General features: G+C 46.0%; 1 protein-coding gene across 4 annotated transcripts in view; it reads left to right on the top strand.

Moving 5' to 3' along the window:
- The first annotated feature begins 1,262 nt into the window (after positions 1 to 1,262).
- RIT1 (Ras like without CAAX 1) overlaps positions 1,263 to 12,060 on the top strand; it is a 29,366-nt gene continuing 18,568 nt past the window's right edge. Inside the window, exons 1-5 of one of the 4 annotated variants that reach the window (XM_055100493.2) lie at positions 1,263 to 1,416; positions 1,884 to 2,032; positions 2,182 to 2,238; positions 7,875 to 7,948; positions 8,177 to 8,368. In XM_055100493.2, coding sequence (XP_054956468.1) covers positions 1,927 to 2,032; positions 2,182 to 2,238; positions 7,875 to 7,948; positions 8,177 to 8,368 — 429 coding nt within the window. In that variant the 5' untranslated portion in view covers positions 1,263 to 1,416; positions 1,884 to 1,926. Of the gene's footprint in view, positions 1,811 to 1,883; positions 2,033 to 2,181; positions 2,239 to 7,874; positions 7,949 to 8,176; positions 8,369 to 12,060 lie in introns of all 4 variants that reach the window. The other 3 variants (XM_055100506.2, XM_055100497.2, XM_003821089.6) reach the window with 3 other exon arrangements.

The following is a 12,060-nucleotide window of genomic DNA, read 5'->3' on the forward strand; positions in this document are numbered from 1 at the left end:
TGGAATGGTGCAATCCTGGCTCACCGCAACCTCCTGGGTTCAAGTGGTTCTCCAGCCTCAGCCTCCTGAGTAGCTGGGATTACAGGCACCTACCACCATGCCCAACTAATTTTTATATTTTTAGTAGAGACAGGGATTCACCATTTTGGCCAGGCTGGTCTTGAACTCCTGATCCTCAAGTGATCAGCCCACTTCAGCCTCCCAAAGTCCTGGGATTACAGGCGTGAGCCAGCATGCCTGGCCAGAAAGACTTTTAAATTTTGAGACGGAGTTTTGCTCTGTTGCCAGGCTGGAGTGCAGTGGCACCCTCTCAGCCAGCTAACTGCAACCTCCACCTCCCAGGTTCAAGTGATTCTCCTGCCTCAGCCTCCCGAGTAGCTGGGACTTATAGGCGCATGCCACCACACCCAGCTAATTCTTTTGTATTTTTAGTAGAGACGGTTTTACATGTTGGCCAGGATGGTCTCTTATTTCTTGACCTCATGACTCACCTGCCTCGGCCTCCCAGAGTGCTGGGATTACAGGCGTGAGCCACCGCGCCCGCCCGGCCCAGAAAGACATTTAAAAAGAACAGTGGTAGGCAGAGCTGCATGAGAACAATTTTCGTGTCAGTTTCTTCTAGCACCTGTGCTACGTAGAGGGGAATATGGTTATAGTGGCTGCGCTTCAGTTCTGTATTTAACTTAAGGCCGCTGTTAACTCAGAGCTCTCTTTCCTGCCAGAGTGTGGTACATTTATTTAAAACAAGTTTTTGTGTGTCTTATACGTGTTTAAAATACATACAGAACTCTGATTAGGGAGTGTTGTGAACATCTGGTTTCTGAGAATGAATCTAGGTTTCAATAGCTAAAGTCATTGTGGCAGCTCCTTTAGGAAAGTCATTTTTCTCCTATGAGTAGTCATCACCGGTAGACTTGACTGAAATCCTGTGTTTTAGGAGGATTTGGGGGGTGCCCCTGTCCTCCCTTCCTCTCATTACATTGGGTCAAATTAGTTTTGGGTTGTTTTTTTTTTCCCACAAGCAGCAAACAACCCTCGGTAAGTTGTTAATTTAAGTGTCCCTGCATGTCTCTTATCACGTACTCCCTTCCCTTTTGTGTAAATAATTTACTTTCTACTCGTGATTAAATACCCTTGTCTGTGAGTGCATACACCCTACGTTGGGTAGGTGACCAGAGGACCTTCAGCGGTGGGTCCCGGAACTGGGTTTTAGGGACCTGGGAGGGGCGGGAAGAGGGCGGGGCAGGCTGTGGGCGTCACTGAGTGGCCCCGCCCCTCCTTCCGCGACTCGGGTGCCGGTGGCGCCATCTTACCCGGTTGCGGGAGGGGTCACAGGTCAGTGCCGGAGCCTCCGCGAGTGAAGGAAGACGAAGTGCGTGAGCCGACCGGCTGTGGTGTTCCAGTCCCCACTGACCAGTAGGAGCAGCAGGGCGTCGGCTTGTGAGGCAGAGGGGTGGGGAGTCTGGCGGCGGAGCAGCAGCTGGGGGTGGGGAGGGGGTTCGGAGGAGAATGGGGAGGGGGCGGAACCTCTGGGTACCGCAGACGTGAGAGAACCCCTGCGGCCTAAGGGGCCGCATCCCTTTCTTCCCAAAACTTTCTCCTTGTCCCTATTGTGCCGAGACCTAAATTTATTTGTATCTTTTTATTTTTCTCTTTGGAAAAAGTAAAACCTGTGATGTGTCATGTGACTGAACTGTCTAGGAGGGAGGGTGAAGATGTGGGGGTTTCTTAGGGCCACCCGAAAGGGTGCAGTGGTGAGCAAGAGGGACAGGCCAGAGTAAGAGGGACAGGCCAGAAGATGTATGGAAAGGTAAGGCACTGGCTTGAGGGCTGTCGCCGTGGTGTCTCCATCCTGGATTAAGCATTTCCTCCTCCTTTTCTAGGTGGCTTTTCCTCGGGGCAGCCCAGGAAGGCCCCAAGAGGACAATGGATTCTGGAACTCGCCCAGTTGGTAGCTGCTGTAGCAGCCCCGCTGGGCTCTCACGGGAGTACAAACTAGTGATGCTGGGTGCTGGTGGTGTAGGGAAGAGTGGTAGGTAATATTTTCCATTTGACAGGAAGCATGGATGAAAAGTACTTAAATGACCAGATGGGATACTTGCTATCTTGCAATGTTAATACTTAAAATTCTCTCTGTGGGTCGCCTTTGTGAGGATTTGACTTTTATTTCTTCTTTTGAAGCCATGACCATGCAGTTCATCAGCCACCGATTCCCAGAAGATCATGATCCCACCATTGGTAAGCCAGATCATCACTTATGTTTCCAAATATACCCCATAAAAATATCTTAATGAATATCAGTAGTTTCTAACTATTTATATTTTGAGGCTTTTTTGGAGTCTAATTCAGATTTATTTAGAAACAAGGGTATCAGCAGTTGGTAAGCAACTGAATATTTCTTTTTTTTTCAGACTTTATGTCATAAGTCATCTTTAGTCTTTGTCTCTTACTGAACATTAATGGGACAACTCTCTTTGTTGTATTTTTTTATGGTTGTATACAGGCCACTTAACGAAGCCTTTTCTTGCTGTCACTTCTCTAAGGGTATGACTTGAGACTCGCTCTGTAACTGTGAGTCAGCTGGTTTGAACTTCCACAAAAGGAAGCAGAGAAACAAGTAGAGCCAGGCTGCTGAACTCTTACAACCCAGACATGCCAAGCCTGGACATCTTGCACTTGGAGCTCTTCGTTTACTTCCTTATACCTTAAGTTCATTACGTAGTAATGTCTTCTCCCATGTCTGTCTGTTTTTTTTTGTTTTTTTTTTTTTGAGATGGAGTCTCGCACTGTCTCCCAGGCTGGAGGGCAATGGCGCGATCTCCGGTCACTGTAACCTCCGCCTCCCGGGTTCAAGCAATTCTGCCTCAGCCTCCTGAGTAGCTGGGATTACAGGCGTCTGCCACCACACCAGGCTAATTTTTGTATTTTTAGTAGAGATGGGATTTCACTATGTTGGCCAGGCTGGTCTCAAACTCCTGACCTCAAGTAATCCATCCACCTCAGCCTCGCAAAGTACTGGGATTACAGGCGTGAGCCACCGTGCCTAGCCCTCCGATGTCTTTCATGGTCCTTAACTCTTGTTGCAGAACGCTAGTAGAGTAAAAAAGTCATTTTGTTTGCTTTGACTTTTTTATTTTTTAATTGCTAGTCTCTACAAAGACTAAGAACATTACTGTCATTCCTAAACCATAAGGAAGCAGGTTTGATTCTAAGGGTTTATATCCTAATATGAAAGAAAAATGGATGTGGGAATGGGAGAGGGCACCGAAAGTCAGCTGTACTGTTATTTTCTTTTTTTGTTTTTTTTTGGAGACGGTGTCTCACCCTGTTGCCCGGGCTGGAGTGCAGTGGCACAATCTCGGCTCACTACAAGCTCCACCTCCCAGGTTCATGCCATTCTCCTGCCTCAGCCTCCCGAGTATCTGGGACTACAGGCGCCCGCCACCACGCCCGGCTAATTTTTTTTTGTATTTTTAGTAGAGATGGGATTTCACCGTGTTAGCCAGGATGGTCTCAATCTCCTGACCTCGTGATCTGCCCACCTCGGACTCCCAAAGTGCTGGGATTACAGGCGTGACCACTGTGCCGGGCCTTATTATTTTCAGTATGTGACACTCTTTGCCATGATCCTAGTTCTCTAGGAAGGATTTCCATTGGGTCAGGCCTCTGCTGCTCTGTTTCCCGCAAAGCCAATAATGTTTTGTGGTGGCCCAGCTTTGGTATGGTCATTTCATACAGCACATGATTCCAGGGATGGGAAAAATAGAAAAAGTCTTGACTTTTTCATGTACTATATCAAATTTAGAACATTGTTCAGAGATTCAGGCCAGGCGCGGTGGCTCATGCCTATAATCCCAGCACTTTGAGAGGTCGAGGCGGGTGGAGCACCTGAGGTCAGGAGTTCGAGACCAGCCTGGCCAACATGGTGAAACCCCATCTCTACTAAAAATACCAAAACTAGCCGGGCGTGGTGCTGGGTGCCTGTAATCCCAGCTACTGCGGGGGCTGAGGCAGGAGAATTGCTTGAACCTGGGAGGCGGAGGTTGCAGTGAGCCGAGATAGTGCCATCACACTCCAGCCTGGGGGATAAGAGCAAGCTTTTGTCTCAAAAAAAAAAAAAAAAAAATTGTTCAGAGATTCAAATTATGGCGGGAGTTCTAGGAATAAAATGAATTTAGGGCTTACGCATATGTACTTGAGAACTCCAAAAGCATCTTTTCCTTTCTTTTTTTTTGAGACGGAGTCTGACTCTGTCATCCAGGCTGGAGTGCAGTGGCGCCGTCTTGGCTCACTGCAAGCTCCGCCTCCCGGGTTCACGCCATTCTCCTGCCTCAGCCTCCTGAGTAGCTGGGACTACAGGGGCCCGCCACCACGCCCGGCTAATTTTTTGTACCTTTAGTAGAGACAGGGTTTCACTGTGTTAGCCAGGATGGTCTCGATCTCCTGACCTCGTGATCTGTCTGCCTTGGCCTCCCAAAGTGCCGGGATTACAGGCGTGAGCCACCGTGCCCGGCCGTGTCTTTCCCTTTCTTTAAAGTAAAACTCAAAAAGTACTCATCTCCTGTAAGAGTTATCTGGTTTTTTTTTTTTTTTTTTTTTTTTTTTTTGAGATGGAGTCTCACTGTCGCCCAGGCTAGAGTGCAGTGGCATGATCTCGGCTCACTGCAAGCTCCGCCCCCCGGGGTTCATGCCATTCTCCTGCCTCAGGCTCCAGCGTAGCTGGGACTACAGGCACCCGCCACCTCGCTTGGCTAATTTTTTGTATTTTTAGTAGAGACGGGGTTTCACCGTGTTAGCCAGGATGGTCTCCATCTCCTGACCTTGTGATCCGTCCGCCTCAGCCTCCCAAAGTGCTGGGATTACAGGCGTGAGCCACCGCGTCCGGCCAAGTTATCTGTTTTAATCAGTTTTCCTCCAGTTAACTACTCTCCTGGCAATATTATCTGATTCAACAGCAAATACTCATGTCTTCTGAGTTTCTATTATGTGCCAAGCACTGCTTACCCTCAGGGTACAGTGGTGATCAAAAAGATGAGGTTTCTGTCCTTGAGTTTCTAATTTAGTGCATTTGATTTCAAGCTCTGGCTGTAAACTCAGAAAAACTTTACATTGTAACTGGTAGAGATATAAAAGCATACAAGGCCGGGTGCGGAGGCTTACGCCTGTAGTCCTGAGCCTGCAATCCTGTAATCGAAGCACTTTAGGAGGCCAAGGCACCTGAGGTCAGGAGTTCAAGACCAGCCTGGCCAACATGGTAAAACCCCATCTCTACTGAAAATACAAAAATTAGCTGGGCGTGTTACTGCTGCATGCCTGTAATCCCAGCTACTCAGGAAGCTGAGGTGGGAGAATTCCTTGAACCCAGAAGGCAGAGGTTGCAGTGAGCTGAGATTGCACCACTGCACTCCGGCCTGAGTGACAGAGTGAGACTTTGCCTCAAAAAAAAAAAAAAAAAGCATATGAATGTGTGCATATGTATATATAAATTATATACACAAGCGCATGTGTATGTGTAGCTAAAATATTATGAAACTTTACCTCACTATCTGGTGCACTCTGATCTTTTCTTTTCTTTTCTTTTCTTTTTGAGACAGGGTCTCACTCTGTTGCCCATGCTGGAGTGCAGTGTTGTGATCTTGGCTCACTGCAGCCTGGACCTCCTGGGTTCAGGTGATCCTCCCGCCTCACCCTACCAAATACCTGGGACTGCAGGCGTAGGCCACTAAGCCCAGCTAATATTTTTGGATTTTTAGTAGAGATGAGGTCTCGCTCTATTGCCCAGGCTGGTCTCAAACTCCTGAGCGCAAGTGATCCTCCCACCTGGACCTCCCAAAGCACTGAGATTACAGGCGTGAGAGCCACTGTACCTCACCCACTCTGGTATTTTCTCTCTTTCTTTTTTTTTTTTTTTTTGGAGACGGAGAATTTCACTCCTGTTGCCCAGGCTAGAGTCCAGTGGCACAATCTTGGCTCACTGCAACCTCCGCCTCCCAGTTCAAGCGATTCTCCTGCCTCAGCCTCCCAAGTAGCTGGGATTACAGGCGCCTGTGACCACATCCAGATAATTTTTGTATTTTTAGTAGAGATGGGGTTTCACCACATTAGCCAGGCTGGTCTTGAACTCCTGACCTCAGGTGATCCACCCGCCTCAGCCTCCCAAAGTGCTGGGATTACAGGCATGAACCACTGCGCCTGGCCTGGTATTTTCTATTTTTATTTAGGTTTCTGCTTGTTTATTTTAATGCTGGTCCCGGCCCATTAAGTAGATTTCACAACTCACTAATCCTAATGAATAATTGAGAAGCATTGATTTAATGAGCTCTTCATCTTTGAGGAAGAGACAGAAGCAGGAATTCAAGAAAAAATGTTAAAAGGAAATACATTGAGATGTAAGCAGCAGTTGTTAAGTGAATGAAATATTGCGTGGCTTCTTTTTTCTTTTTAGTTTTCTATATTTTCCAAGGTTACTATAGTAATATGCATAAAGAAATTTGCTTTCAGAAAAGAGAAATTACGAAACTGTGGATTATTTAGAAAATAATTAGACTGGGTGCAGTGGCTCACGCCTGTAATCCCAACACTTTGGGAGGCTGAGGCAGGTGGATCATTTGAGGTCAGGCATTCAAGACCAGCCTGGCCAACATGGTGAAACCCTGTCTATACTAAAAATACAAAAACTAGCCGGGCAATAGTGGCATGTGCCTGTAATCCCAGCTACTCAGGAGGCTGAGGCAGGAGAATCCCTTGAGCCTGGGAGGCAGAAGTTGTGGTGAGCCGAGATCATGCCACTGCACTCCAGTCTGGGTGATAGAGTGAGACCCTGTCTCAAAAAAAAAAAAAAATAGTGAATTATATATTTTTTTCCTTTTTTGTAGTATTGAGGAGGAAGTATAACACATGGTTAATAATGCTTTTCAGTTCAGCAGTCTTGGATTTTAATCCTCATTCTGTCACTAATTAACTGTAATTTAGAGAAGACATTAATATTTTCAAGTTGAATTTTCTTTAGCTGTAAAATGGAGGTAATAATGCCTACTTCATTGGATTATTGTGATTATTGAAGAATTAATATATATAAGTTACTTAGTATAATGTCTGGTAGATAATAACAATTTAATAAATGGTAAAGTTACTTTTCAGGCCTAATTTTTTTTTTCCCCTAAGAGATGAGGTCTCGGCTGAGTGCAGTGGCCCACACCTGTAATACCAGCACTTTGGGAGGCCAAGGCAGGAGGATTGTTTCAACCCAGGAGTTCGAGACTAGCCTGGACAACATTGCAAAACCCTATGTCTACCAAAAATACAAAAAAATTAGCCAGACATGGTGGTAGCACGCCTGTAGTTCCAGCTACTTGGGAGGCCGAGGTGGGAGAATCACTGGAGCCTGGGAAGTCAAGGCTACAGTGAACCGAAATTGCACCACTGCACTCCAGCCTGGGTGACAGTGAGACCCTGTCTCAAGAAAAAAAAAAAAAAAAGATGAGCTGTTGCTGTGTTGTCCAGGCTGGTCTTGAACTCCTGGGCTCAAACAATACTCCTGTCTCAGTCTCCCAAGTAGCTGGGATTATAGGCAGTTACCACTGTGCCCAGATAGCCTAATTTTTTTAAGAAAGACATCTTCTCAGAATCCTTTTTTAGCTTAGAATTGTAGGTGAAATCTTCAGCTGTGAATAAACTACATCATCACCTATGTGGAAAAAAAAACTTCAGTTGAAGACTCAGTTTATGTATTTCAGTGGATTTAGCATGCTTCCTGAGAAAATGTGGGCATTTAATGAATTTGGATACAATGTACTACTCTGTAAGATGAGTTTTAAATAGGCATTTCTTCCGGCATTTATGACTTTATAGTACACCTTTCTTCCCTCCTGTAGAAGATGCTTATAAGATCAGGATCCGTATTGATGATGAGCCTGCCAATCTGGACATTTTGGATACAGCTGGACAGGTATTAAATCCCAGAATGTTATGAGTAAAGGCTTTTTTACTCTAGCAAAGGGGAGGGGAAGGCCTACACAGAGAAGATCAATAGTTTATCTCTCTTAATTTTTCATGCACTCTGACTCAGGATAGCAGGTAATCAACATGCGTTTTCTTTAATCTGAAAGAAATAGCTAATTGTGTGTGTAGTTGGGCTAGATTGCGTCAATACATAATGACCCTTGTTTCCCTCTAGGCAGAGTTTACAGCCATGCGGGACCAGTACATGAGGGCAGGAGAAGGGTTTATCATCTGTTACTCTATCACGGATCGTCGAAGTTTCCATGAAGTTCGTGAGTTTAAACAGCTTATTTATCGAGTCCGACGTACTGACGATACACCTGTGGTTCTTGTGGGAAACAAGTCAGACCTCAAACAGCTAAGACAGGTGAGGATAGAGAAGAAAATACTGTCTATAATCTTATACAATTAGTCATTTTTGTTTCTTGGCTTACAGATTCTTGGCTTGGCTTACAGATTTTTTTGCCTTAAAATAGAAAATCAGGCTGGGTGAGGTGGCTCACATCAGCACTTTGCGGGGCCAAGGTGGGCAGGTTGCTTAAGGTCAGGAGTTTGAGACCAGCCTGAGCAACATGGCAAAACCCCATCTCTACAAAAAATACAAAAAAACATAGCTGGGCATAGTGGTGCATGCACATGTGGTCCCAGCTAGTTGGGAGGCTGAGGTGGGAGGATCCCTTGACCTGGGGAGGTGGAGGTTGCAGTGAGGTTGGGGCTATAGCTTACTGCAGCCTCTACCTCCCCAGCTCAAGCAATCATCCCAGTTCAGCTTTGAGGGTAGCTGGGACCACAGGCATGTGCCACCACTCCCAGCTAATTGTTTTTACTTTTTGTGGAGACAGGATCTCACTATGTTGCCCAGGCTGATCTTGAACACCTGGACTCAAGTGATCCTCCTGCCTTGGCCTCCCAAAGTGTTGGGATTACAAGTGTGAGCCACAGCGCCTGGCTGGAAGTAGTTTGATAGTAGTCAAATTCATAATGCTTCTCTGTTAATCTCCATTGGAAAAAATTTTTAGGGATTTATATATAACATGTTCATTGCAAGACTATTTATGGTAGCAGAAAATGAGAAACAGTCTAGCTGTCCAAAAGTAGAAATTATGGCATATCCATAATTAGATGTATCAATTATGGGCTCCTAATAGTTTTCAATATTTTAGTGTAAGCATATATCTCTTTCCCTTCCTTTGTGTTTCTTTTTTTTTTTTTTTTTTTGAGACGGAGTCTCACTCTGTTGCCTTGGCTGGAGTGCAGTGGCACAATCTCGGCCCACTGCAACCTCCTCCTCCTGGGTTCAAGCGAGTCTCCTGCCTTAGCCTCCTGAGTAGCTGGGATTACAGGCGCATGCCACCACGCCCGGCTAATTTTTTTTTTGAGACGGATTCTTGCTCTGTCACCCAGGCTGGAGTGCAGTGGCACGATCTCTGCTCACTGCAAGCTCCGCCTCCCAGGTTCATGCCATTCTCCTGCCTCAGCCTGCCGAGTAGCTGGGACTACAGGTGTCCGCCACCATGCCCGGCTAATTTTTTGTATTTTTAGTGAGATGGGGTTTCACCGTGTTAGCCAGGATGGTCTCGATCTCCTGACCTCGTGATCCGCCTGCCTCGGCCTCCCAAAGTGCTGGGATTACAGGCATGAGCCACCGCGCCCGGCCTAATTTTTGTATTTTTAAGTAGAGACGGGGTTTCACCATGTTGGTCAGGCTGGTCTCAAACTCCTGACCTCATGATCTTCCCACCTCGGCCTCCCAAAGTGCTGGGATTACAGGCGTGAGCCACCGCGCCCAGCTTTCTTTTTTTTTTAATTTTTATTTTAATTTTGTTGTTTTGAGACAGAGTCTCACTCTGTTGCCCAGGCTGGAGTGCAGTGGCGCAATCTAGGCTCACTGCAACCTCTCTGACTCCTGAGTTCAAGCAATTCTCCTGCCTCAGCCTCCTGAGTAGCTAGGATTACATGTGCCTGCCACCACATCCAGCTAATTTTTGTATTTTAGTAGAGACGGGGTTTCACCATGTTGGCCGGGCTGGTCTTGAAGTCCTGACATCAGGTGATCCACCTACCTTGGCCTCCCAAAGTGCTGGGATTATAGATGTGAGCCACCACACCCAGCGTTTTTTTGTTTTGTGTTGTTTTTTAGACAGAGTTTCACTCTTATCACCCAGGCTGGAGTGCAGTGGCATGATGTTGGCTCACTGCAACCTCTGCCTCCTGGGTTCAAGCAATTCTCCTGCCTCAGCCTCCCAAGTAGCTGGGATTACAGGCGCCTGCCACCATGCCCAGCTAATTTTTCTTTTTTTTTTTTTTTTTTTGATATAAAAGCATTTTTAAACTTTATTATTAATACTCAGGACATTAGGAATTTCCAGATTTTTTTCAGTAGCATTTGTAGAACCGCTTTTGGTAACAAATACAGTAGTTAGGAATATGCATCCAATTCAGAATGCATAATAATGTTACTCCTGAATCCTTTCCCGCTAAAAACAGGGCTGGCACTGTGATGAGATACAGAACGAGAATCTACAAAAAACACTGTAACATGTTTGTTTTTTCCCAGAGGCTACATCCTCTTTTGCTGGAATACTTTATAAATACATATTAAAAAGTAAGGCAACAACTCCAAACAGTCCAAGCTGTTTGCTCAACTCTTTTCCCAATTAGATTTGCAATCCCGGCGATCAGTTTCATGGTTGTATTGTTTAGTGTTTCTTTCTTATTTTAGTAGAGATGGGGTTTCACCGTGTTGGCCATGCTGGTCTTGAACTCCTGACCTCAGGTGATCTGCCTGCCTGCTTCAGCCTCCCAAAGTGCTGGGATTACAGGCGTGAGCCACCGCACCCAACTTTTTTTTTTCTTGAGACAGGGTCTTGCTCTGTCACTGAGGCTGGAGTGCAGTGGCGCAAACATGGCTTACTGCAGCCTTGACCTCCTGGGCTCAAGTGATCCTCTTACCTTAGCCTCTTGAGTAGCTGGGACCACAGGTGTATACCACCACATCCAACTAATTTTTTTTTTTTTTTTTGAGACGGAGTCTGGCTCTGTCACCCAGGCTGGAGTGTGACACCTGGAGTGCAGTGCCGCGATCTCGGCTCACTGTAACCTCTGCCTCCCAGGTTTAAGCGATTCTCCTGCCTCAGCCTCACAAGTAACTGGGATTACAGGTGCCCAACACCATGCCCAGCTAGTTTTTTTTTAGTGGAGACAGGGTTTTGCCATGTTGACCAGGTTGGTCTCGAACCCCAGACCTCAAGTGATCCATCTGCCTCAGCCTCCCAAAGTGTTGGGATTACAGGCGTGAGCCACCGTTCCCGGCCCCAGCTAAATTTTTAAAAATTTTGTAAAAGTAGGGTCTCACCATATTGCCCAGGTTGGTCTCAAGTTCCTGGGCTCAAGCAATCCTCCCACCTTAGCCTCCCAAAGTTCTGGAATTACAGGTGTGAGCCACCAAGCCCAGCCTATTTATCTTTCTTAAAATAAAAAGTATGGGGAAAATTAAGATTGTGTATTTGATATCTAAAACTATTCCCTGTTCCAAAAAGTATCTTAAAAATAGACTAGAGACCGGGCACGGTGGCCCACGCCTGTAATCCCAGTACTTTGGGAGGCCGAGGTGGGCAGATCACCTGAGGTCAGGAGTTCACAACCAGCCTGACCAACATGGAGAAACCCCGTCTCTACTAAAAATACAAAATTAGCCAGGTGTGGTGGCGCATGCCTGTAATCTCAGCTACTCAGGAGGCTGAGGCAGGAGAATCACTTGAACCCGGGAGGCCGAGGTTGTGAGCCACAATCATGCCATTGCACTCCAATCTGGGCAACAAGAACGAAACTCTGCCTCAAAAAAAAAAAGTAGACTAGAAATAGAATCATATCATTTGAAGGCAGAATAAGAAACCTTAGAAGTAATCTAGCCTCCTAAAATTACAAAAATTAGTGCTGTATGCTTGAACACCTCCAGAGTTGAGAAGCTTTCTTTGTGTTAAGGTGGTGGTGCATTCAGGTTTTTGGACAATTTAATTGTTTTTCACCGTTATCTTTTCTCACATTTTGCCTTTAAAG

Source organism: Pan paniscus, chromosome 1 (assembly GCF_029289425.2).
Source record: "Pan paniscus chromosome 1, NHGRI_mPanPan1-v2.0_pri, whole genome shotgun sequence".
Classification (NCBI taxonomy): Eukaryota; Metazoa; Chordata; class Mammalia; order Primates; family Hominidae; genus Pan; species Pan paniscus.